Source organism: Dendrobates tinctorius, unplaced genomic scaffold, assembly GCF_039654945.1.
Source record: "Dendrobates tinctorius isolate UK_male_01 unplaced genomic scaffold, ASM3965494v1 ptg000162l, whole genome shotgun sequence".
NCBI lineage: Eukaryota > Metazoa > Chordata > Amphibia > Anura > Dendrobatidae > Dendrobates > Dendrobates tinctorius.
In genome coordinates this window covers 8,424,572-8,450,923 of record NW_027361829.1, presented here as the reverse complement: position 1 = coordinate 8,450,923, position 26,352 = coordinate 8,424,572, and the positions used below count along the sequence as shown (strand labels likewise).

At 47.2% G+C, this 26,352-nt stretch overlaps 1 protein-coding gene across 3 annotated transcripts in view; it reads right to left on the bottom strand.

Annotated features, from left to right (window-relative positions):
- Positions 1-13,200, bottom strand: part of UPP1 (uridine phosphorylase 1) — a 38,186-nt gene extending 24,986 nt beyond the window's left edge. Inside the window, exons 1-2 of one of the 3 annotated variants that reach the window (XM_073549841.1) lie at positions 12,986-13,200; positions 10,153-10,213 (exon numbers count right to left, since the gene is read on the bottom strand). In XM_073549841.1, coding sequence (XP_073405942.1) covers positions 10,153-10,205 — 53 coding nt within the window. In that variant the 5' untranslated portion in view covers positions 10,206-10,213; positions 12,986-13,200. Of the gene's footprint in view, positions 1-10,152; positions 10,214-11,463; positions 11,487-11,519; positions 11,602-12,985 lie in introns of those variants that run through there. The other 2 variants (XM_073549843.1, XM_073549842.1) reach the window with 2 other exon arrangements.
- Between the last annotated feature and the right edge of the window lie 13,152 nt (positions 13,201-26,352).

Sequence of the window (26,352 nt, the reverse complement as noted above, 5' to 3'; positions counted from 1 at the left end):
TGTACGAGGTGCAACTGACAATGATTTTTATTCCTACATAAATCATCCAATCAGCCAAGGAACGAATGTCTTTCCCCTTTGCAGGCATGCTTACACAGGCCCATGATTTGGTTATGAATGCTTCTTCACCAATTCCTGTTTTTTGTAGGTTGAACACATGTTCAATACAACAAGTACAGATCTTAAAATTTAATACACAAAAGGCGAAGATTTACTGAGCAGATTTATTGCACAAATTGTGCCAAATGGTGACCTAATTATTATGTGTTCTATCCCTGCCTTACCAAAAACGAGTGTAAAAATAGGACATAACTAAGAGGAGTCTTATAATACAGCCAATTCATTTACTACTATACTGTATACTTACCGCTTCCAACGGTAAAGTACAGAAAAAGTAAAGACTACAACTGATCAATGGATGCCAATTGGCAGCATAAGTCAGGTGTCTGGCACTGAGACCAGAAGAGTAGTGCCTATCCAATAGTTAATTTTTTAGGTTTTTTATTTCAGGTCAAAAAACAGTTGAGAAACTTGCATTGAGAGTTCTTTGTAGGCGAGTCTTCACATATACCACCAGATACGTACCTCCTGTACTCATACTGCTTATCGGGTCCAAGCACCTTGTCCCCCAGAGATTTAGTGACGCTCTAAATATCACGTGAGCACTTCAGCTTATCAGCTGCCGCTAAAACTTTCACAATTCCATCAAACAGAACTACTGTCTCGTTGAACCACTCTAGGGCTCATACTCACCTGCCTTTAAAGTGGACACGATTGAGTGCTCATATTGTATGTGATTTTGTTTTTCAGCTCAGATCAGACTCAAAAAAATCATAGCATGCTGCAAGTGGCCGCGTATATCGGACGAGACTCGCCAATGCAAGTCAATGGGTGAGGAGAAGGCAATAGAGGAATTTCCGGGACCAGTTCTACCTTGAGAGACAACATTGGAGCAAGAGCAGCAGTGTGGCCCTGTAAAAGGCCATACCTCTATTATGACTGGCTACAATTTTTGGCCCGAGTGATATATCTTCGACCACAAGTAGCTTCCTTTTACATTTTGTTGTTTGTAATGTTTTTATTATGATTTTGCATTCAAAACATTTTTTTCTCTGTCATCCGCCACCTTAGCGATTCTGCAAAGGCAAAAAGGGAACTACCTCCAACTTGGAGGTGCTGGAGGCCAGGGAGGAATCGGAACTGAAGGCCGGAGCTGGGGGACTCGAAAAAGTTGCGCTAGCGAAGACCATCACCATAAAGTAGACTATCGATACCTCCAACCAGCTACCCCTCATCCAGCTACCTACCATCAATGCTGGTAAAGACATGAAAGTTGCTGTGAGTGAGGACAGGAATAAGGATTTCTGTCATAGTCTGGTCTGCTATTTCCACCATGTCCCCTTTTGTTTGAGGCTAAGGACCAGGACTGCCATACAAATCATTTTGAATGCCGCAAAACCTCCAATTTGTCTAATGCCGGTTTTCGAACCCCTAGAAAGGTGGAAGCTTTCTCAAGAAAACAAAGATTGTGAGCCCCATCGGGGACAGTGATGATAATGTGTGCAAACTGTAAAGCGCTGTGGAATATGTTAGCGCTATATAAAAATAAAGATTACTATTATTATTATAACAAAAAACGGCCATAGGACCATAAAGAAGGCCACTCAGCCGAGCCACCTGCATGACACCCTCCATCTCCAGTGCCAGCCTCCCAGCACCCACCTCCTGCAGTGCCAGCTACCCAGAAGCCAGTAACACCTTCTTCAGTGTCAGCCACCCGGAAGCCAGCTACACCTCCTCCGGTCCCATCCACTATCACCTTCTTCAGTCCAACAATCTTGGCACCCAATAACCCCCTCAACACCATGTTTCCTGTCACAAACACCTTTGGGTGGTTGGAATGTGGGGCAAAACCCAGAGGACAATAACCGAGGCAGATATAGAAATTAGGATTTCTGGTGCATCTCACCACAGCCATAGAAGCTACCTGAAACACAGGACAACCCTTTTCTACCCAACACTCCAGACCATGGGGTCTTCCCACCCTTTACTCCCCTTCCCTTACTTACCTCCCGATGTCTCCCCTCCTGTTGCTGCTCCCCCACCTTTTCCCACACACAATCCTGGCCCTGATTTGAGTTACCCATCTTATTATAATTTGTAATTTTCTTTATTTAGTTTTTTCATATTACTGATGTTTTGGCATATGAAATTAATATGTCTATGTAATTGTTATTTTTTTTATATACCGTACTGTTATTAAAATATTGATGGAAAATACAAAGCATCTTGTTCTTTTTATTTCACACATAAGTAGACCTATAGCAGTGATGATTTTCCAACGTTTGGAAGTTGTTTAATATGTTTTTAATTATAAAAAAAATGTAAATGGGGTAGGGTGAGGTAGGGCGGATGAGGGCGCAGCTGTTTGCCTAGTCTTTGCTGGTTATTAATTATATGGGGACCCCCGATCATTTTTTTTTGGTTGTTCCTCCATGTTAATAACCAGTAAAGGCTAAGTAGACAGCTGTGAGCTGACATTAATAGCCTGAGAAGCTTTTTTTCCCCCTTTTACGCACTTCGTTATGAGCTAAAAATGCATGTACAGCAAGCTGCACTGCACTGATTATATATCTTAATTAAATTTATAGTTGTAATTAAGATTGTTTTATTATTTAGTAAACTAGCTTGAAATGACAGAATTACTGTATGTTAAAACTGATGGTAAAAACGGATTGCTTATGCATGCCATAAGGATGTCATACGGATGCTAGGTGGGAAAAATAGCATTGTATTCGCATGACACTCGTCTGACCTTACAGGAACAACATTGGGCCGATTTTATAAAAGCAGATGAGTGTGAGCCCTTAAACTGTAAAATAAGTAGTCTACTGGGGCAAGTGAGAAACATTTCTTTCAGGAAAAGAAAACAACAAGCTGCCGACCTTTGACTTGTATGGCTGGGAAATAGTTTCACAGGAAAAGCAAGTTCTGAAAATTCCCACACTTAACATTTACAGTCAAGAAGTACAATAAAAACTTCAGAATTCAATGCCGTAGCCCATTTCCTGTAGAGGAGTTTGGCACCAACAACCCATTTTCCATTGGATAAATGTAGAAAATAAAATGACAATTAGGTTTTCTTGGTTGCTTCTAAGACATTGAGTATTCTTCAATGTCTGCATGACTGTAAAAAGTAAATTGATCACATTATATCTCTGACATGTGGACCAAGGTTCTGCTGGATGTATTCCTCACCCACCAAGGGAATATGATTTTCCAAGCTGTTTTTCTGATGCATCCAACCAGGATCTGGAATCCATAAATTATCTGATGATCTGGAATCCATAAATGATGTAATAACCTTCAATAGTGTTCTGGGAGCCTTTGAGCTAAAGAACAACATGTTTAACTCCTTTAGGGACTTGCCTTTTCTGACTTTCATGTTTCAGACTTATGAAAAATGAGATTGGTAGTGGTCCAACACCCAGCACCCTCTCTGATCAGCAGATATCTGCTCTTGCAGTGGCCACATGTAAAGAGTGTATGAATCAGAATACCGCAGCGCTGTACATGGTTTTGTGGCTGCTGCCAAGTACTTCAGTTTATCTTCATTTTACTAGAGATGCAGCAGAAATGAGCCGATTGGTGAAGGTGCTGAATGTCGAATCCATTAATCTGTACTTGTTTCTTATCAGTTTTTTGGCTTGTCTTTGTTTATTAGGCTGCATTCACATGCCGCGGTCATGCTGCAGTTTTAAACCACAGCAGGCCTGTGCCGCTCTGGTCTTTCTACGGTTTACTGCACAATAGCTTAATCTGGCATGATTTCAGCAGTTTTACTTGTAAAACCGTTCGGCCATTACGATCGATCACGCGGTCTTGCAGGTGAATCAGCTTTTAGCATGCAAGATTAAAGGGGATTTCTTGGCCTATTTTAGTTTTTACAATGGGACTAAGAACTTATTAGTAGGTAGTTGCTAACCTGCCTGTTCTACGTGGCATTGGTTCACAGCGGTCTTGGACAGCCGAATGTCCTTTTCTGCACTACAGTATCAGACAGTCCTGACTACCAACGCCATGATGGTCGACAGCTGGCTTCCCGCAGTTAGGCAGCAGGGAGCTGGATGTCAATCAGCACGGTATCGGTCGTCACACCCCATTGACAGAGCAGAACAGAAGACAATTAGCTGCTTTGTCGACGTGACGTCAGCAGAAGCCACAAAATCGGTGCAGGAGCGGTCTATGACTGCTCTGAGCTGTTTTTAGTCCTATAGTATAAAAAAAAAAAAAAAAAAAAAAAATGTCCCGGATAACCACTTCAAGTGATCTTTCAAGGAAAGAGGAGCCAGAAGACCACAGCGTCTGAATTCTCCTACTCCTGCCACTGATTAGAAGCACTTCACCTTCTTATTATGCGGTATAAATTTCTTTTAGCAGTGCAAGTGTTAATCTACTCAGTTGAGAGCTCCTGGAAGCTTTTCTACATTTGTTATGTCAGCTGTATATTGTTAGTCACTCCCATCTACTATATAAACTGGGTCCTGGCTAGCACGCATTGTCAGAGCTAGCTTATGCTGCATGGCTAGAGGCTGTTTTTCGTTTAGGAGAAGGCTTTTGGTGGATTTATCTGTCACTGCTGCTTAAGTTTTGAGTGTAAACAAGAGAAATGAGGAGTAATGGATTCAAATAGTAATTAGAAAAATACAAAATTTATTAATTTATACATGCACAGTAGAGTAATAAGTCAGAACTCAATTTTACTCAAATTGACATAAAACCAGATGCAAACATGGCAGACCTGAACAGGGAAGACAAATAACAACCCGTGCTCACGGTATATCAGCACTCCCTTGAGAAAGCGCCCGCAGTAGGTGCGAAACGCGCGTCAGGGGTCGCCGTCCTGGACCTGGTTACCCGTGCACTTTGGTAAGCAACCTGCCCCTACTTTATATTCATACACTCTAGTGTTGGGGTCACTTTGGTAGGTTCTTTAGCTTATCCCCATTACTACCTAGCACTTTAGTCTACCCATGCAGGGTATCCTGTTTTCTCTGACTTTTGGAATCTCTGCATACGGTTATGGTTACCTCTGCATGTACTTAAGCTTCAGTGCTGATATACCGTGAGCACGGGTTGTTATTTGTGTCTTCCCTGTTCAGGTCTGCCCTGTTTGCGTCTGGTTTTATGTCAATTTGAGTAAAATTGAGTTCTGACTCATTACTCTACTGTGCATGTATAAATTAATAAATTTTGTATTTTTCTAATTACTATTTGAATCCATTACTCCTCATTTCTCTTGTTGTTTGCATTTATGGAGTGGAATATTATTTATAATGGCGGTTGATTTATTATGGTTACCGCATATGTTCTTTCATAGAGTACTGGGCATTTTTGTATGCATAAGTTTTGAGTGTGTGATAATTCACTTTCTTCTCCTACTTTGGTTTACCCCCATCCTCCACTCCCCTGATGCATTCTTCTGTTATATGTGTGGGTATATTTGTATGTTTGGTATTTTTCATTACCCCTGTTCGTATTACCTTGTTAGTCTGGTTGGTGTATTATGGTATCCTGCTACTCCCCTCTTCCATTGGGGGTGAAGGGTACAGACTGAGGGCGGATTCAGGAGCTAAGGCAAGGTATGTGGGCCCGGCATCTTCACCATCAGAAGTAATCTGGCGAACAGGGCGAGCTAGTGCGCCCCCCAGCATTAGGAACAGGGAAAGAGCCCCTGGTCCCGGGACACCCAGCAACAGAGTTGTTACCAGAAACCGCAGGAAATAAGGGGTGTAAAGCCACAACACAGCCTTTATGTGTGAGCCCAACTTTAGTGTCTTTTATTTCCATTAATTATATGAGCTGGAAAATTCATAGACCCATGATCACTGGACAGCCTCTGTTTGGAAGTGTATGGCGGAGTTTCTGTTAGGCGTCGGGTTCCTGGCGCTGCACGGCAGGAATCCCGAGCAATGCCTTCGGCGGTCTCCCATTCCTCTCCGGCCGCAGTAGAGCCTGCTCAGCAGACTCGTTGATCCCGGGGCTCTGCCCACACCAGCATTGTGGGTTTGGTTGCTGCTGCCACCTCTGGTCCAGCTATAGCAACACATGCTGGCCAGCAGCGAATGATTCCAGGGACTAAGTCCTCCTTTCAGTCCACTGAGCATGCCCATGGGACGATCTCCCATTGGAGATCGGAGGTCACATGTTCAGGTCCTGCTCCAGCTCGGATTGGACCATCAGGAAGGCCCCGGAAGGACGCTGCTATAAAAGGTTTGCATGGCCGAGTCAGAACCTTAGCACTGCTTAGCGACGCAGTGTAGTCAGCTCACCGTCCTGTAGCGCCTTGGGGCGACGACCCGTACAGGCCTCACATACCGCTGCTACCGCAGTGTCTGCCAGAGCGGTGCCGTGCGCTGTTACGTGCGCTTACCAGCACGGTTCTTATGCTGGCTAGTGGTGTCCACCAGGGCAGGCATTGTACCCGCTCTGAGCGGTAGTTCACATAACGGTGATCTGTGACGTTAACAGGTCACGCTTATACGCCGGCTGGTGCAGACTCCGTGAAGTAACGGAGTCTGTCCCTGCACGCCCCGGGTCAGTGGTTACCCACCGGTGTCCGGCTACCTCCTGCTATATTTCATTCCTCATTGCTTAGCTGCAGTTTGTCACCTCTGCACGGTGGACCCCGGGCTGCGAACGCACCATATATCTTATACCATCTTTATTATGTGGTGCGTTCCGCCAGCCCCTAACAGTTTCACGTACTATTCCATACAGTTGTATTCAGTAAAAAAAAAACATGCAGCATAGTCTATGTTTTTTTTGCATTGGAATTCCATGTGTGATGGCTGTCAGTGATTGGCAACGGTGTCTGTAAAACAAGTATATTCAGAGCATTTCTGGTGTTCGCAAGCACATACTATGAAATGAGCCTTAATATGCTACCAACAATGTGTACAATTATGTGACCTGCTGTAGTCACCTGTTTCTGGGGGAAAACATGCAAGTTGTGACTGGACAAAGGAACGGAAAATTCCGGTATCTACCGGGTCCTCTGCAATTTATGGGATCTCATGAATGTCAGTTAATGATTTCTCTGTATATAGTCCTTCCAGCTCTGGATGACCTCTCTAAAGATTTCAATTTAGGTCTATTGTTACCATGCGTGTGCAGAACATCAACCCTCTCTGCAGCATATCTACCCTTTTATAGCATTTCTTCCCAAAATGTGAATCGGAGTGAAGGGTTTTCATTGGCAACTTAATCACCATCATCAATTAGAGAGGAAGGACTGAATGAATCTTTAGTATCTCACTGAATTATTTACAATTCCATCAACTTCCTGATTCATTGGCAAGGTTCACATCCAGTAGAAGGGCAACTTTTACCATCTCAAAAAAATAACTTTTTTTTTTCTTCCTAGTTGCATCACTCTCTTTTTCACTGACTGGGGTATACAGGCTGAACTTTTTTTGTCCATTGACTTTTAACAATGTTTAACAAAGATCAGTTAAAAATGGATGAAACTAGGAAGAAAACCTGACGTACAAGTATTTTTTCCCAATTTCATCTGTGTCTCACGTATCTCCATAGGCTTTAATAGCCAAGTCTCATCTGGAAAATAGATGAGAATAAGACATGCTCTGAGCCTCACGGTCTGGAAACATGGACCTGTTTTTAAAAACTGATGTGTGTATGGATCACTGAAAGTCTATGGGTCATAGTGCTACAATGTGTCCTACGGATGTGTGAATGTAGCCTTGCAGGTAATGTAATTGTGGACAATAGATCCAGTTCAAACACCCAAAATTCCTATGAGGATCTACAAATTACAGTAATGATACAGAGCTGCTAAGAGCAAGCATGATAGAATCCTACAGGAACCTGTCATTAGGTTTCACCTATAAAAGCCATAGGCACCACGTCCTTCAGCCTTATAATACATCTCTAACAAGCACACTATACCCTCGGGCAGCCCCTGTATACCTTAGCACTACATTCTACTGGGGGATTGCAGATCATGCTTAGAGCCCCCTCTCTGCTTTGTAATGCTGCCCCTCCATTTAGGATTGATGCGCATGCATATAATGCTTTGCCGCCTGTGTGGATGAAGTAGAAGATGCCACCTGCATCATTCATACAATGCACATTACAATGCAGCGTTGGAAAACGGTAGAATTTTGTGAGCCATACGGCATTGCCTACAGAGTATAGTGGGTTTGTTAGAAATGTATAGAAGTGAACCCATGAAAAAGCCCCCAATCTGCAGGCGCCATGTTACAGAGCAGAATGATATATGGGGAAAAGATTCAGTATAACCCGTGCTTTAATCATTTCCACCTCCGCTCTTTCTGGGATTATCGGCCGGCATGTGGTGCGATCGGCGCCTGACAGCTTTATTTGAATAAGTGCCAATCACTGATGGCACCGCACAATGGGCCGATAATCCCAGAAAGGGCAGAGGTGGAAATGATGGAAACCCAAGTTATACGGAACCTTTTCTCATAAACCTATACATTAATCTGCTCAGCTCCCCGCTCTAGAAAGGTGTGTGCACATGTTGCGGATTCTGCTGCGGATTTGGCCCTGCGGATCCGCAGCAGTTTTTGCTGCGGTGTACAGTACCTTTATTTTCAATGGAAAACAAAACGCTGTGCACATGCTGCAGATTTTTCCGCACGGATTTTCTGTGGTTTCAAATCCGCAGCATGTCACTTCTTTGTGCGGATACCGCAGCGGTTTCACACCTTCTCCATTGTCCAGGTGTCAAACTGCAGGGGAAAACCACAAGCTAATCCGCAGATAAACCGTAGGTCTTTTGACCTGCGGATTTTGCAAAGTCCACGTGGAGAATTCCGCAGCAGAATCCTCAACGTGTGCACTCACCCTAACAGGCTGTAGTCTGCTGAAGAAACTGTTTATACATGGCGACAGGTTCCCTTCAAAAGACCAGAGAAAAAGAAAGCAATGGCTTTTATATGGAAATCCTAATTACAGGGGCTCTCTAACGGGAACCTGCCAAGATGGAAAACTGTTATTACGGCTGTATAGGTTTTAGTACAACAATAAAGAGGATCCATGTTTTATAGGAATCTGATGAGCCGGTGTTGAAAAATCAAGCTAAGTAAATTCACCAAGAAGTGCACTGTTGGCGTGTAGTACTGGCCCGAATGCATTTCCAGGCTGACACACATATGCCTTGCTCTTGATTTCCAGCTCATATCATTACTTCACAGCATGTATTGTTTGTATTGCCACTAGTGTCAGTAATCAGGGCTGTGGAGTCGGTAAGCCAAACCTGCGACTCCGACTCCTCAATTTCCCTTACACCGACTCCGACTCCGACTCCCACACATATTGCTTATATTTAAGTGAAAAATGTATTGTAGTACAATGTGAACCTCAGACATTTAATCATTTTTATGATCCAATAATCAAGATATTTAGATAGAACAGAATATATATTGGTGTACTACCCGGTTTTCATTCTTTTTGGTACAGATACGATATGGATAGACAGATATGGATAAATGGATATATAGATAGAGCAGATTTCTAGTCTGCTTTTGCTATTGAAAACATTATCTATGAGCTCAAAAACCTTTCAGGTGATGCAGTTTTTTAAAAAGATGATCAACTTTTGCAGCTGAAAAACGTATCCTCAAAAAACACAGGAAAAACGCTGTGTGTGAATATAGCCTTAGATCAGGAATAGAACAGCCATTTATAGGACATTTCATAACTTTCCCAAACTCCTATGAAAAAATATTCAGCACATCCTGCATTGAATTACTGTACCCAATTTATTATATATTTTAGGAGTCGGAGTCGGTCCATTTTATACCGACTCCAACTCCACCAAAATGAGCACCGACTCCGACTCCACGACTCCGACTCCACAGCCCTGTCAGTAATCCCATCATCCATTCCTGGCAGCCATCTCTACAGCTTGCTTTCCAGAGATGTGTGTGCCAGTATAGTGACAGTCCTGAAAGCCGTCTTCTGCTTAGAATCCATGATGCTGCGCACACATTAGAAAGGACTGCTGATTACAGCAGAGAGCGCTGAGCACACCCGTCGGTGATTAGCATGCCACATCACTTTACCTGCAGAGTATATGGTGATTGCACGCAGTCCCGGAGCACTTACCCCGACTGTGACGCCTCATGTTGGCCCTCTTTGCTTACCGTAACTGGTGCCATATTGAAATCTGGAAGGAGAAATGAATAATGCATATTAGGCTAAACGATGGTTCTCTAAAGTTACAGATGTGAGACTGATACAAATTTTGGTTTTCACGAAGTTTGCTACTTATTTATAGCGGCAATACACAATTACAAACAGCAGAACATATGTACAGCAGTGTCATTTTTACATGTCTGATCATATATTCATTTTTTTTTTCGCTCTATTTCAGGCAGGTTCCAGGTGGAATACGTCTGAAAAAGGACGTTGTATGCACATACCCTTATGGTGGAGCTTCTCGCACCCCATTATAAGTCAATGTGGTCTGTCAGGCGCAGTTGGTATTAGGGTGCTGTCACAATGCGCTTGGGGACGCGCTCGGTGGCCTCGTCGGGGCATACGGCTGAACCCTGACGTGTAATGGTGCTGGCAGAGTGAACATCATTGGTTGTGAATGGCCATGAACTGGAGGCGGACACTCAGACGAAAATGATGTGCGACAGGGAACACGGTCTATGGCCCTATCGGCGCATACGTCCAGACCCCATTTTGCATGGGGTTTGGATGGACGCCCTGATGGAACCACTGACGATTACCCTAAAAGCAATGTGAAAGGGCCCTAAGGCCGGGGTCAGACTTGCGAGTGCAATGCGAGAAACTCGCGTCAATACCCGGCATTGCCGCTGGCACTCGGGACTGGAGTGTGCGGCTGCATGTATTTCTGAGTGCTGACGGCAGTGCAGCGTATTGATGCGCGAGTTTCTTGCATTGCACTCGCAAGTCTGACCCCGGCCTAACTCACATGGTGAATGCAGATGTGAACAGCTCCTTAGGCTAAGTTCACTTTAGCGTTCGGGGCTCTGTGGACGGCTGGGTACTTCCTCCCTGAAGCTCCGCCCACTTCTGCACGCATCCTGCGTACGCATGTTTAACATTGGGTGCGCAGGACATGCGATGTATGCGGATGGGTCGTTTTGACGAGCCTGCCGACCGCACAGAAACGCAAGTTGTGCCCCTGTGCAGTTGGCGGGCTCGTCAAAACGATGCATCCACACACATCGCATGTCCTGCGCACCCAATGTTAAACATGCGTACGCAGGATGCGTGCAGAAGTGGGCGGAGCTTCAGGGAGGAAGTACCCAGCCGTCCACAGAGCCCCGAACGCTAAAGTGAACTTAGCCTAAGACAGTCACTTACAGAAATGGATGCAATACACATAAAATACAGATTAAACACATTCCATAAACTTAGAGATGGAACGAGGACGTGCCGCACCTATAGTCTGCCCATGTGAATAGTCTGATAGCGGATACGAAAGTACAGATAGAAACCTGCTGCTAAGCACGGAGCCTCCCCGGGAGCCGCCACTGCACTGTGCGGGTCATTGGTATGACAGTGCGCCTCTCGCGCACCTCCCCCTCACCCGGCGCCTCTCGCGCACCTCCCCCTCACCCGACGCCTCTCGCGCAGCTCCCCCGGCGCCTCTCGCGCACCTCCCACTCACCCGACGCCTCTCGCGCACCTCCCCCTCACCCGACGCCTCTCGCGCAGCTCCCCCTCACCCGACGCCTCTCGCGCACCTCCCCCTCACCCGGCGCCTCTCGCGCACCTCCCCCTCACCCGGCGCCTCTCGCGCACCTCCCCCTCACCCGGCGCCTCACGCGCACCTCCCCCTCACCCGGCGCCTCTCGCGCAGCTCCCACTCACCCGGCGCCTCTCGCGCACCTCCCCCTCACCCCGCGCCTCTCGCGTAGCTCCCACTCACCCGGCGCCTCACGCGCACCTCCCCCTCACCCGGCGCCTCTCGCGCACCTCCCCCTCACCCGGCGCCTCTCGCGCACCCCCCCCTCACCCGGCGCCTCTCGCGCACCTCCCCCTCACCCGGCGCCTCACGCGCACCTCCCCCTCACCCCGCGCCTCACGCGCACCTCCCCCTCACCCCGCGCCTCTCGCGCAGCTCCCCCTCACCCGGCGCCTCTCGCGTAGCTCCCCCTCACCCGGCGCCTCTCGCGTAGCTCCCCCTCACCCGGCGCCTCTCGCGCACCTCCCCCTCACCCGGCGCCTCTCGCGTAGCTCCCCCTCACCCGGCGCCTCTCGCACAGCTCCCCCTCACCCGGCGCCTCTCGCGTAGCTCCCCCTCACCCGGCGCCTCTCGCGTAGCTCCCCCTCACCCGGCGCCTCTCGCGTAGCTCCCCCTCACCCGGCGCCTCTCGCGTAGCTCCCCCTCACCCGGCGCCTCTCGCGTAGCTCCCCCTCACCCGGCGCCTCTCGCGCACCTCCCCCTCACCCGGCGCCTCTCGCGCACCTCCCCCTCACCCCCCTCACCCGGCGCCTCTCGCGCACCTCCCCCTCACCCGGCGCCTCTCGCGCACCTCCCCCTCACCCGGCGCCTCTCGCGTAGCTCCCCCTCACCCGGCGCCTCTCGCGTAGCTCCCCCTCACCCGGCGCCTCTCGCGTAGCTCCCCCTCACCCGGCGCCTCTCGCGTAGCTCCCCCTCACCCGGCGCCTCTCGCGTAGCTCCCCCTCACCCGGCGCCTCTCGCGCACCTCCCCCTCACCCGGCGCCTCTCGCGCACCTCCCCCTCACCCCCCTCACCCGGCGCCTCTCGCGCACCTCCCCCTCACCCGGCGCCTCTCGCGTAGCTCCCCCTCACCCGGCGCCTCTCGCACAGCTCCCCCTCACCCGGCGCCTCTCGCGCACCTCCCCCTCACCCGGCGCCTCTCGCGTAGCTCCCCCTCACCCGGCGCCTCTCGCACAGCTCCCCCTCACCCGGCGCCTCTCGCGCAGCTCCCCTCACCTGTGCTTCCTGCTCCGATGAGTTCTCTTCCCTGGAATGGACCGTACCGTATACAGCGGCGTGCCCCGGGACTGGCAATGTCATGGACGGACACGCCCACAGGGCTGTCACCCGAGTGACAGGAAGCCGCCGCAGTGTGTTACGTCACCGGCAGCCGGTTCCTGGAGGTGGCACTGCGCCCATGTCCTGCCAGGACTGGGACCTGCCGCTGCGAGTCATCACAAGCCCGGCCCAGGATCGCTGCTCATCCGGCTGCAGGTGTGAACCCTGGCACTTGGCGTCTATGCATTGCAGCAGATGGGAAACACAACACATGCGGCTCCTTATGGGGTCATCAAACACTGCTGCTTAACAATATTTTGCTGGGAGTCAGTTGGCAATGACTAAATATGGGTCCCACACTGCGTTTTCGGGTTCACAGCTGGTTGCATCACAGCACTGGTTCACAGCACTGGCTGCATCGTGATGGTCGCCGCACCTGGGAAGTAAGTTCTAGGGAAATGACAAAACTACTTATTAATGGCCTCATGGCTGTACAAAACAGTGCGACTGATAACACTTCCCCGGATTGTCTGACAGAGCTGGACCTGTCAGGATTAGGACAGTGCCATCAGGAATTTCAGGGCCCCATACTGGCAGCATTTTCGGACCCCCTTTAGACTCCGCCCAGGTTCCTCCCTAGCTCCTCGTCCACCGCTCCAACCTTCCACAGTCCCACCGCCCACTCTTGGAAAAAACTCCACTTCTGCATCACGTTCTCACCATACATTTAGGCTGTGTGCACACGGTGCAGATTTCCTGCGGATCCGCAGTGGATTTTTTCCGCGCAGAAACGCTGCATATCCGCATTGTGATGTACAGTACAATGTAAATCAATGGAAAAAAAACCTGTGCAGACGCTGCAGATTTTTCCGTGCGGTTTTCCTTTGGTACAAAATCCGCAGCATGTTACTTCTTTTGTGCAGTTTTCCACCTCCCCTGTCTTAAAATCCACAGGGGAAAACCGCAGTGGAAAACCGCAAGAAAACCACATTAAAAATGGAAGAAATCCGCAGGAAAAATGCAGGTTATTTGACCTGCGGATTTCTTCCATTCTGCGCGGCAAAATCCGCAGGGCTAAAAAGTACATCTGCACTCAGCCTTAAAATATCCAATACTGTCTTTAGGCAGGGTCAGGCTGGCCTGGTGGGGTATTGGGGAAATCTCCAGTGGGCCCTTGCTGAAGACAAAGGGAAAATATATGTATATATATATATATATACACACACACAAGTGCTTCTCACAGAATTAGAATATCATCAAAAAGTTAATTTATTTCAGTTCTTTAATACAAAAAGTGAAACTCATATTAGATAGTCATCACAGAGTGATCTATTTCAAGTGTCTATTTCTGTTAATGTTGATGATTATGGCTTACAGACAATGAAAACCCAAAAGTCATTATCTCAGTAAATTATAATAATTAAGAAACACCTGCAAAGGCTTTCTTTTTCCATTCTACATGATGGCACCACGAGAGAGGGGATCCGCCCAGCGAGGACAGGAAACCTTCAAGATAAAAGGGGCGGCTCCTCTCTCCGCATCAGTTGGTTTCCTGTCCTCGATGGGAAACCCTCAAGATGAAAACCTCTTGATGATTGGAAGAAAGAAGAGGATGCCTGGGCCTGGGACGGGTGATCAAATAGCTGGCACCGGTCTGCTACACCTGATACCAGGTGCCGGTAGTCGCCTCGGGGGTCATATATTCCTATGTCCCCCCCTGAGCGAGTGCATGGCCACAGCCCATGGGGCAGATGCCCGGGTGAAGCTGGATACCTTGGAGACCACAGGCGGTGTACCCTCCAAGATGTAAATGTACCCCGTAAGACGTCCACGGAGGCCACTTTCCGTGTTCCCTCCCTGTCGACGTACGGTGGCCATGCAGCCCATGTGACACATCGGTGCCTGGGCGAAGATATTGCTCCTCGGGGGTGCCACATTGGTGTACCCGCCCTGTTGAGACCAGACGCCAGTCCCCGCAGAATTCGGCTCTGGAAGGTTTACCTGGTGTATACGTTGGTGGGTATAGTGGATCGTCCATCCTTTCTCCTCAGGTAAGAGGGAGAGCGCAGGTGACCGGTAAGGGGCCCAGGCGCTCACCGGAAAACCCGGGTTCGCGCCGCTGAGCACACCAGGTCGGCAAGGACGCGCGCATTGGTAGCGCGCATGGCGGGGCCTTGCTGGGAGGAAGCCGACGCTAAACCGGAAGTGGTAAGCGGCGACCCGGAAGTAGAGGTGGCGCGCACAGCAGAGACACAGGAGGGTGTGCGCAGTCACTAGGGGGCGCGTGGACACAGGTAGTGGCGCGCGCGCACAGAGGGCGCAACCGGGGTACGGGGACCAGGCGGTCCAATTTAAAAAAAAAAAAGAGGAATAACCTTCCCTCTTAGGCTGAAGGTGACTGCTCTCATTAGGTGGCTCCTGCTAAGCAGCTTGAAGCTGGGGGCTGCTATTTAAACCGGTAGTGGCTGGCGTCACTACACCATTACATGGTCAGGTGTGACTGCTCTCAGCACAGGATAACAGGATAGCAGCAGACATATACGGCAGGATGGAGAGCCCCTCGCCAGAGCATATACAACCACGCCAGGAAGCAAAGGAAAGGCGGTCACGCTCACACGAAAAGAGCCAGACACGCCGCAGCAGCAGTGGAAGCCGCTCGGGCAGCGCATGGGCGGATCGTCAACGCAAGAAGGAGGGGTCCCTAGTCTCCTTAGGAGACAGTGAGAAGACCAGTCAGCCTCCAGATCCGGTACCCGTTTTGTGAAAGCGTCCGAGTGGTGAGTGAACTACGAGAAAGTCCAGTACTCTAATGTCTGTTCTCTTTCTCTTGTCTCCTCTCTTCCCTCTCCTCCCTCTCTTACATACATTGGCGGGGTGGAGTATAGGAAGTCCCTAAGAAAAGTAGGGGAAAATCTAAGAATAAAGAATGTGCTTTATGCAAAAGTCCCGTAGGAACAGCCTGGAATAAAAAGTTATGCCAGGAGTGTATTAACAAAACAATAGCGGAGGAGACTCCCTCATTCTCGGATAGTCTGAGGTCCCTAATTCAAACAGAGGTTTGTAAGTCAGTAAGTGCATTACAATCTGAGGATGCAGATAGGAAAACTAGGGATAGATCCAGCCCCTCAGGGGTCTCTCAAGAAGACTATACAGGGTCAGAGGAGGACTCAAATAAAACGCACTATTCAGATAGTAGCTCAGATGGGGAAGATACATTCCCAGTAGAATCTACGGATGAACTTATTAAAGCAATCAGATCTACCATGGGGCTGGTAGAGGAGCGAGCAAAAAAGACAGCCCAAGAACTCATGTTCAGTGGACTACAAAAGAAAAAGCGTAAGACCTTCCCTATTAATGAGCAACTAGAAGGGCTCATAAAACGCGAATGGGAAAAACCAGAGAAAAAGTCCCAGATATCGAATTCTCTGAAGAGGAGGTAGCCCTTTGAGGAAGAGGCATCCTCATCCTGGGATAGGGCTCCCAAAATCGATGTAGCGATATCAAAAGTCGCCAGGAAAACCTCCCTACCCTTTGAGGATCTGGGGTTTCTGAAAGAACCGCTGGACCGGAAGACGGACAATTGCCTTAAGACAGCCTGGGAAACCTCGGCTGGGGCACTAAGACCGGCTATCTCCGCTACGTGTGTGGCTAGGTCTCTAAAGATATGGGTAGACAACTTGGAGGATCAACTAGAACATGGAGTTCCCAGAGAGTCAATTCTGGAAGCATTACCGGCTATTAGAGCGGCGGCAGACTTTCTCACAGAGGCTTCTGCAGACTCGGCCAGACTAGCAGCAAAGTCAGCAGCCTTAACCAATGTAGGACGGCGTGCAGTATGGCTAAAATGCTGGCCGGGGGACACTCGGGCAAAGATGAAACTGCTCTCTGCCATGTGAGGGAAATTTCTTGTTCGGACCAGCATTGGATGACGTGTTGGAAAAAGCTGGTGATACAAAGAAAAATTTTCCAAAACAACCATTTCAAGCGTTTCGGCGCTCCTTTCAGAGGGGCCGAAAATTCAGAAAGCAACAATTCAGAGATCAAGACAAAAACAATTCTGACAGGCGATACAGAGGAGGGAGAGGCTTCTATTTCGGCAAGCCCTCCAGGGAAGCCAAAAAACCCTCCCAGTGACGGTCCTTCTCAGGTGGGGGGAAGGCTCTCTCACTTCCTCCCAGCCTGGGAGAGAATCTCATCCAGCACCTGGATCCGACAGATAGTAGGGTCAGGTCTGGAATTAAAGTTCCACCATTGGCCACCACAAAAATTCATTCAGACTCCAGTGCAATCTTCTCAAGAAAGACAAGAGAGTCTGGAAGAGGAGGTATTGTCACTCATACAGAAACTCGTACTGGAAGAAGTTCCGGAAAAAGAAAAAAAGGAAGGCTTTTACTCCCCCCTATTTCTAATAAAGAAACCAGATAATTCCTGGAGGACAATTATAAATCTGAAAGGCCTCAACAGATATTTGATAGTCCCATCATTCAAGATGGAAACCATAAGATCTGCAGTGAAACTCCTCTTTCCTCGGTGTTACATGGCGGTCCTGGATCTCAAGGATGCTTACTATCATGTCCCGATCCGGCAGCAAGACCGCAAATATCTCAGGGTGGCAGTCCAGATAAAATCTCAGTGGCATCACTTTCAATACAGGGCTCTGCCCTTTGGGGTAGCAATAGCCCCCCGGGTCTTCACGAAATTAATTGCGGAGGTCTCGGCACATCTCAGGGAAAAAGATGCTCTGGTAATACCATATCTGGACGACTTCCTGATAGTGGGGAGAGATTTCTCTCACTGTCAGGAACAAGTCAAGATAGTGATGGAGACACTTCAGACTCTGGGTTGGCAACTGAACCTCAAAAAATCCAAACTGGAACCAACAATGATCCAGAATTTTTTGGGCCTAACAATAGACTCGGTGGTGCAGGAATGTCGCCTCCCAGAGGAAAAAGAAGAAAAAATCAAAAACCTAATCAGGACAACATTAAGAAAGCCAGTAATGACTCTGAGGAAAGCCATGCCAGTGTTGGGATCCCTAACTTCCTGCATACCAGCAATAAAATGGGCTCAGTTTCACACAAGGGAACTTCAGTGGTGTGTGTTACAAAACGATCTGAGGCTTCAGGGGCAGTTAGAGCAAAAGCTCACCATCCCGGACCCTGTACTCCAGTCACTCAGGTGGTGGTTACAGATAGAGTCCTCTCCAAGGGGAGTACCCTGGACATATACAGCCTCCAGAGTAGTCACGACAGATGCCAGCCCTTGGGGCTGGGGAGCCCATCTAGACACCCTATGGCTTCAAGATCCTTGGGCTCAGGACGAAAAAGATCTATCCTCAAACGAGTGGGAGCTGCTAGCCATCGAAAGGGCGCTGGAAGGTTTACTGACACACCTGACAGGACATCACGTGAAAGTCCTATCAGACAATCGTACAGCAGTAGCATATGTGAACCATCAGGGGGGCACCCGTTCTCGGTCATTAATGAAAATAGCGTGAAGAATCCTGACTCTAGCGGAACGTCAGTTTCTCTCATTATCGGCCCTGCATATCCGAGGTGTGGACAACCTGAAGGCAGACTTTCTGAGCAGGAACCGGTTGAAGCAAGGCGAATGGTGCCTAAAAGAGTCCATTTTTCAACGGATTATGCTTATGTGGGGGAAACCCATAATAGATCTCTTCGCCTCAAAAACCAACAGGTTCAAAAGTTCTGCTCTCTAAGTCCAGCAGACATGCCACTGGCGGTAGACGCCTTCAGGATAAAATGGACATCAGGTCTCCTGTACGCCTTCCCTCCGATATGCCTCATTCCATTAGTCCTGAAGAAGATCAGGGAGGACCGAGCCAGAGTAATTATGATAGCTCCCTTTTGGCCAAAAAGGCCGTGGTTCTACTGGCTAAGAGTGATGTCAGTGACGGACCCATGGGTACTCCCAGAGGACCATGACCTCCTAACACAGGGTCCCTTCAATCACCCTCCGAACTCCAGGTTGCATTTGACAGCCTGGAATTTGAAAGGTCACTGTTAGAGGAAAAAAGGGTTTTCACAAAGGTTAATTTCCACCCTAATCAGTAGCAGAAAGCCAGTGACTACAAAAATATACGGGAGAATATGGAGAAAATTTTTGTCCAACTCAGGCCCAATACGGGAGGGAGAAGTACCGGTGAGGGCAGTGCTAGAGTTTCTGCAAAGGGGTTTAGACTTGGGCTTAGCTGTCAGCACCCTCAAAGTACACGTTTCAGCCCTGGCAGCATTATTCAACTATGACCTAGCAAATGATAGATGGGTGGCCAGGTTTATCCGGGCCTGTACTAGAGCTAACTCTGTCCCATCTCCTAAACCTCCTCCCTGGGATCTAAACTTAGTCCTATCATCTCTAACAGAAAGTCCATTTGAACCACTAGACGTGACATCAGATAAAGTGTTAACTTTAAAAACAGCCTTATTAGTGGCACTTACATCGGCACGTAGGGTGGGGGACTTACACGCACTGTCAGCAGACCCGCCATACACTCAGGTTATGGACGATAGAGTTGTCTTAAGATTAGACCCAGCATACCTCCCTAAGGTAGTGTCGAAATTCCACAGAGCTCAGGAAATAGTCTTGCCATCCTTTGTCCTAACCCCGGTAACAAGAAGGAGGAGAGGCTACATTGCTTAGATGTTAGGAGATGTATCCTACAATATTTAGAGATGACAAAACCCTGGAGGAAACAGAGGGCCCTGTTTGTTTCATATCAGGGGGCAAGGAAGGGCCTTAAAGCCTCTAAGCAAACTATAGCTAGATGGGTGAGAGAGGCCATCATACTAGCATATAGTAGTGCAGGCAGGGCTGTTCCAGAGGGCCTAAAAGCCCATTCCACGAGGGCCATGGCAACGTCCTGGGCGGAGAGAGCGGACGCCTCCATCGACCAGATCTGTAAGGCGGCCACTTGGTCCTCTCCATCTACCTTTTTCAGACATTACAGATTAGACCTATCTGCTACCTCTGATCTCACATTCGGGAGAAGAGTGTTACAAGCAGTGATCCCCCCCTAAAGAGAATACAAATCTCTAACTCTCTCGTGGTGCCGTCATGTAGAAAGGAAAAACACGGGTATTACATACCTGGTAATGTGTTTTTTCATGAGACATGACGGCACCCTTATATTCCCGCCCTATTGATCACGTCATTAGTTGGGTGCATTATTAGTATTATACACTCCCTTGGTGTCGGAAATTTAGCAGTATTAAAGTTGTATTATTTATGTGTACACTAACCTGCGGAGTTCCTCTCGTGCTCTGTAAAACAACTGATGCGGAGAGAGGAGCCGCCCCTTTTATCTTGAAGGTTTCCTGTCCTCGCTGGGCGGATCCCCTCTCTCGTGGTGCCGTCATGTCTCATGAAAAAACACATTACCAGGTATGTAATACCCGTGTATCTGTTTAAAAAGGTCCCTTAGTCGGTTTCAGTAGGTTCCACAATCATGGGGAAGACTGCTGACTTGACAGATGTCCAGAAGGAAGTCATTGACCCACTCCACAAGGAGGGTAAGCCACAAAATGTCATTGCTGAAGAAGCTGGCTGTTCACAGAGTGCCATATCCAAACATACTAATGGAAAGTTGAGTAGAAGGAAAAAGTGTGGTACAAAAAAGTGCATAAGCAACCGAAATAACCGAAGCCTTGAAAGGATTGTTAAGAAAAGGCCATTCAAAAATTTGGGGAAGATTCACAAGAAGTGGACTGCTGCTGAAGTCATTGCTTCAAGAGCCACCACACACTGACGTATCCAGGACATGGGCTACAAGTGTCGCATTCCTTGTGTCAAGCCACTCATGACCAATAGACAACGCCAGAAGCGTCTTACCTGGGACAGGGAGGAAAACAACTGGACTGTTGATCAGTGGTCCAAGGTGTTGTTTTCAGATGAAAGTAAATTTTACATTTCATTTGGAAATCAAGGTCCCAGATGTCTTGATCCAGTCTGAGGTTTGTTTTCTGCTATCCTCTCCCTGGATTGGTCATGCGGGGGTTAGTCCCCTCTGCCTCATTTTGGATCTGTTTTTGCTATTTCGGTTCATGGCAGCCTGCAGGGCGACGTCAGTGATAGTTCATGCTTCCAAGCTAGAGCACAGCAGTTGACCCGTATACCCTAGTGATCCTTCTGCCTCTGACTTCCCTATTAGTGTCTGACCCGTTCCCTATCCCTGACTTTGTATACGTTTGATAGTTTCCTTACAGTGTATGATTCGGCTTGAACACTGAATCCCGCTTCCTGTTTTTCTGTCTCTGATACCACGTTATCGACTGGCTTATGACTCACTGGCTTGTACCTTGACTCTCCTTTCCGTCTCATGTCTTGAATACCACGTCCCCGTCTGGCTCTGACTTCTGGCTTGTCTCTGACTACGTGCATTGCAGTGACCTCTGGTACTTTGTCTTCCTGTTTGTTGCTGATCTGGCCTGTCTCACTACTCTGCCACCTCCGAGTGGTGGCCTGCATGTCTGCACTGTGGTGCTACACGGTGAGTGCAACCCTTTTTCCCTTACCAGCGCACCCTGGTGGAGGTTAGCGCACAACTGCTCCGCAGCTGCATTACACCAGTCTGGTGGAAGAATGGAGAGGCACACAATCCAAGCTGCTTGAGGTCAAGTGTGAAGTATCCACAATCAATGACGGTTTTGGGAGCCATGTCTTCTGCTGTTGTAGGTCCAATATGTTTTATCAAGACCAAAGTCAGCACAGCCATCTACCAGGAAATTTTAGAGCACTTCATGCTTCCCTCTGCCGACAAACTCTTTGGAGATGGAAATTTAATTCTCCAGCAGGACTTGGCTCCTGTCCACACTGCCGAAAGTACCAATTCCTGGTTTAAAAACAACAGTATCACTGTGTTTGATTGGCCAGCAAACTTATCTGACCTTAACCTCATAGAGAATCTATGGGGTGTTGTCAAGACACTGGAGACAGTGGTCAACTGTGTCGAAAGCAGAGGACAGGTCTAGAAGGAGGAGTATAGAGTATTGTCCATTAGCTTTGGCTGTAAGTAGGTCCTTAGTAATTTTGGTCAGGGCTGTCTCAGTGGAGTGATGGGAGCGGAAACCAGATTGTAGATTGTCAAAGAGCAAGTTAGATGAAAGGTGGGAGGAAAGTTCATTGTGGACGTGCTGCTCCAGGAGTTTATAAGCGAATGGGAGCAGCGATATTGGGTGATAGCTGGACATAGCGGTTGGGTCGAGAATTTTCTTTTTAAGGCTAGGCGTGATTGTGGCATGTTTGAAAGCAGAAGGTAAGGTACCAGAAGTTAGTGATAGGTTGAAGAGGTGGGTTAGGGATGGGATAAGAGTGGTGGTGAGGTTGGGAAGGAGGTGGGATGGAATGGGGTCGAGTGCACAGGTTGTGTGGTGCGATTTGGACAGGAGACAAGCTCCCTTTCAGTGATGTTAGGGAGGTTATGGGGTTTGGGCATTGGTCTGGTATACTAAGGGGTTGTGATGGTTGAACATTGAAGACTTGCCTTGTTTGGTCAATCTTATCTTGACTTTTGGATTTTCACTGGCTGTAAGACATAATCATCAACATTAACAGAAATAAACACTTGAAATAGATCACTCTGTCTGTAATGACTCTATGTAATATGAGTTTCACTTATGATGTTGAAGAACTAAAATAAAAATAATAATAATGAGTCAACAGTGTGATGCAGCAGCAAAAAAGGCAAATGCAATTCTAGGATGTATTAACAGAAGCATACAGTCTAGATCACGTGAAGTCATTGCTGCCCTCTTCTCCTCTTTGGTCAGACCTCATCTGGAATACTGTGTCCAGTTTTGGGCGCCACATTTTAAAAAAGACCAACAAACTGGAGCAAGTTCAGAAAAGAGCGACCAGAATGGTGACCGGTCTGCAAACCCTGTCTTATGAGGAATGGTTGCAGGATTTGGGAATGTTTAGCTTGCAAAAGAGAAGACTGATAGGAGACTTAATAGCTGTCTACAAATATCTCAAGGGCTGTCACATTGTAGAAGGATCATCTTTATTCTCATTTGCACAAGGAAAGACTAGAAGCAATGGGATGAAACTGAATGGGAGGAGACACAGATTAGATATTAGAAAACATCTTTTTGACAGAGTGATCAATGATTGGAACAGGCTGCCACGAGAAGTGGTGAGTTCTCCTTCAACAGAAATCTTCAAACAGAGGCTGGACAGACATCTGTCTGGGATGATTTAGCGAATCCTGCTTTGAGCAGGTGGTTGGACCAGATGGCGCAGGAGGTCACTTCCAACTCTACCATTCTATGATTCTATTAAATTAACTTATTAATGATATTCTAATTTAGTGAGAAGCACTTGTATATATTTATTGAATGAATGCTCTATATGAGTAGTTCCATACACTATGACACTTTAGGAATATGTTTTCTTATATTTAGGGGTGTGACAAACCCAGTCCTTTAAATTAATACTATATATACCACATATTTTACTACTGTCTATCTCCTTTATTGAATAAAGTGTTGTCCATAAATAATTTTAAGTGTATTTTTATATACTTTTTTATGTAATGATAATAAAATTGTCAATTTTTTGAGTATTCTAAACAGCTTTGTGTACTCTTTTTCTCTGTGGTTGAGTCTAACATTTTTTAAAATGACCTAAAATACCACATACAAAAGACAAATGCTGTCACACTATGACCAGACCACATATTACCAGCACATAGTGACTGAATAATACCACCATGTACAAGGGAGAAATACCACCACATCATGGCCAAACCATATATTACCACCCCACAGTGACCGAATAATACCGCATACAAGGAACAAATACCGCCACACCATGACCAGATCACATATTACCACCACATAGTAACCAAATACTACAATACTGGTCATTAATAAAAAAAGCACAATACTAAGTGCCATTATACACAGGAGTTCTATACATAGTATACAGTGTATAGTATCAGTGTTCAGGTAATACAGGAATCACCGGTGACATTATACACAGGAGCTCTGTATATAATGTCAGTGTACAAGTAATTCAGTGATCACCATTGAAATTATACACACAAGCTCTGTATATATAGCGTCAGTGTACAGGTAAGGCTGGTTTCACATTAGCATTTTTGCGCGCAGCGCTTCGTGTGCTATTGGGCGCATGCGCCATGCTCCCCTATGTTTAATATGGCAGGCGCATGGTCTAGCGCTTGCATGCGTTCATCAGCGTTTTCGTGCGCATGCGCTTTTTCCAGGTGTGTGCCCAGACGCTCTAGACGCTACATGTTGCATTTTTTTGTTCCGCCCAACCTTGTAAAAAAAAAAAACACATGCACACGGAATGCGCCAAAAAAATCACATTACAGTCTATAGGGTCGCTGGCGTGCGCATGGATAAGCGCACGCCTGCGCTTTTGATTGAATGCAATTTTTGGGGAAACAATGTCTAGACACTTGTTTAAAACAACCCCTACACAAGAAACATTGGAGGTTATATAGATAAAAGAAGGTGTTTGCACTGGCAAACCACTATCTACAGAAAGCCTGGAGGAGAGAGCAAAACAGACTGAAATCTTTAGAGAAGCAGCAACTTCAAGAATGTGAGTATTCTAACCAAATGTCTGCCTGTCCTTTTGAAAATGTATTATGTACTTATGTATTTATTCTTTTATTGCAGCATGTCTTCTGGATCAGAGTGCACACCGTCCCGGGATGAACTGGCCCAAGCAGAGCGTGAAATGAGTATCTTCCTGCCCTACAATTTGGGTAAGTATTGGATGCTGTATCTACACATGTGGCAAATTAATTATAGTTCTTTTTCAGACATCATCGGACATGGTTTCAGAAGCCGAATTACAAGAGCAGCCAAGCCAATTGCCGGCGGGGAGATGGCATGTAAGTATAGACTGACTTTGAATGTTTTTTTTTTTAATTTTTTTCCCCTGCCTTTTTTTTCTGTCCTGTTTTTCATCTTCAATCTTTCTTCTTTTCTGTATCTTGTTTTATCTTTTTCATTTACAAATATTTCCAAGATTATAATGTATTTTTTTTTCTAGGTTCCACAACGGGATGAAGAAATCGTTCTGGACAACGAGGCCCTGATCAACCTGGTCCAGGAGCGTGTCCCATTGTGGGACAGCCATGACCAGCAGCACGTGAACACCACGGTGCCCTGGCAGCTTTCAGATGAGGTGGCCACAGTGCTGATGGATGGCTGGGACAATGCCTGTACCAGGGTCCGCAAGGATTTTTGTAAGTATTTCAAGGCTCTGTGATGCCGCATTGACTCTTAGGCGTGATGACACAGGTGTGTGTCATGCTAGATATATTCTAGCATGGTACACACTTGTGTTATCATGGCCAACAGTGAGTGCATTGACTATTGTATTGCTGTGTGATGCCGCATTGACTCTTGGGGCGTGATGACACAGATGTGTGTCATGCTAGATATATTCTAGCATGGTACACACTTGTGCTATCATGGCCAACAGTGAGTGCATTGACTATTGTATTGCTGTGAGGAACCAGGGGAAGAGTTCTGAGGAGATCATTTGCATATTCCCAGTGCCTTCTGGGATAAGTGAAGAGTCTTCGCGAGCTCAGTGATCACTGGATTTTGGCCATTGCAGCTGAAAAGAGGAAATCGGTGAACGGCGCGCCGATAATTTTGGCTCATTTTTCATCGTTTTGAAATCTCTCTAGCAATAACAATATGGAAGAGGCCAGGAGCCATTTGGTGAGCTGCATTTCTTGCTACATGTTCACAGACTTACCAGTGGAAAAGGCAAACTTCACATGCCACAAATGCAAGCTTGTGTCCCTGTTGGAGGAAATGTTGCAAAATATCGAAGGGAGGTTAGCTACATTGAAGATCATTAAGGAAGGTGAAGAGTTCTTAGAGCAGAATTATCTCTTCATGTTACAGAAAGAGAAGAAATTCGAAGTGCACCTGAAGAAACAGAGGAATGGAAACGTGACCCAGAGAAGCAGGAGGATCGGGAGGCGGTCAGCGCCCATACTGCTATGGAACCAGTGCCAGGCTCTTACACAGGAGAACGATGAAGAAATACATGAAGATAAGACTTTGCCAACAAACAGCAACCTTGTACACCTTCAGAGTCCTCCTGGATGGAGAAAGAAAAATGTGAAGAAGAAACGGAGAGTGGTGGTCATGGGGGATTCCCTGTTGAGAGGAACAGAGGCTGCCATCTGCAGACCGGATATAACCTCAAGAGAAATGTGCTGTCTTCCTGGTGCAAAAATGAAAGATGTGTCTGATAGGATATCAGGACTCTTCAGACCTACAGATGACTACCCATTCCTGCTAATACATGTGGGG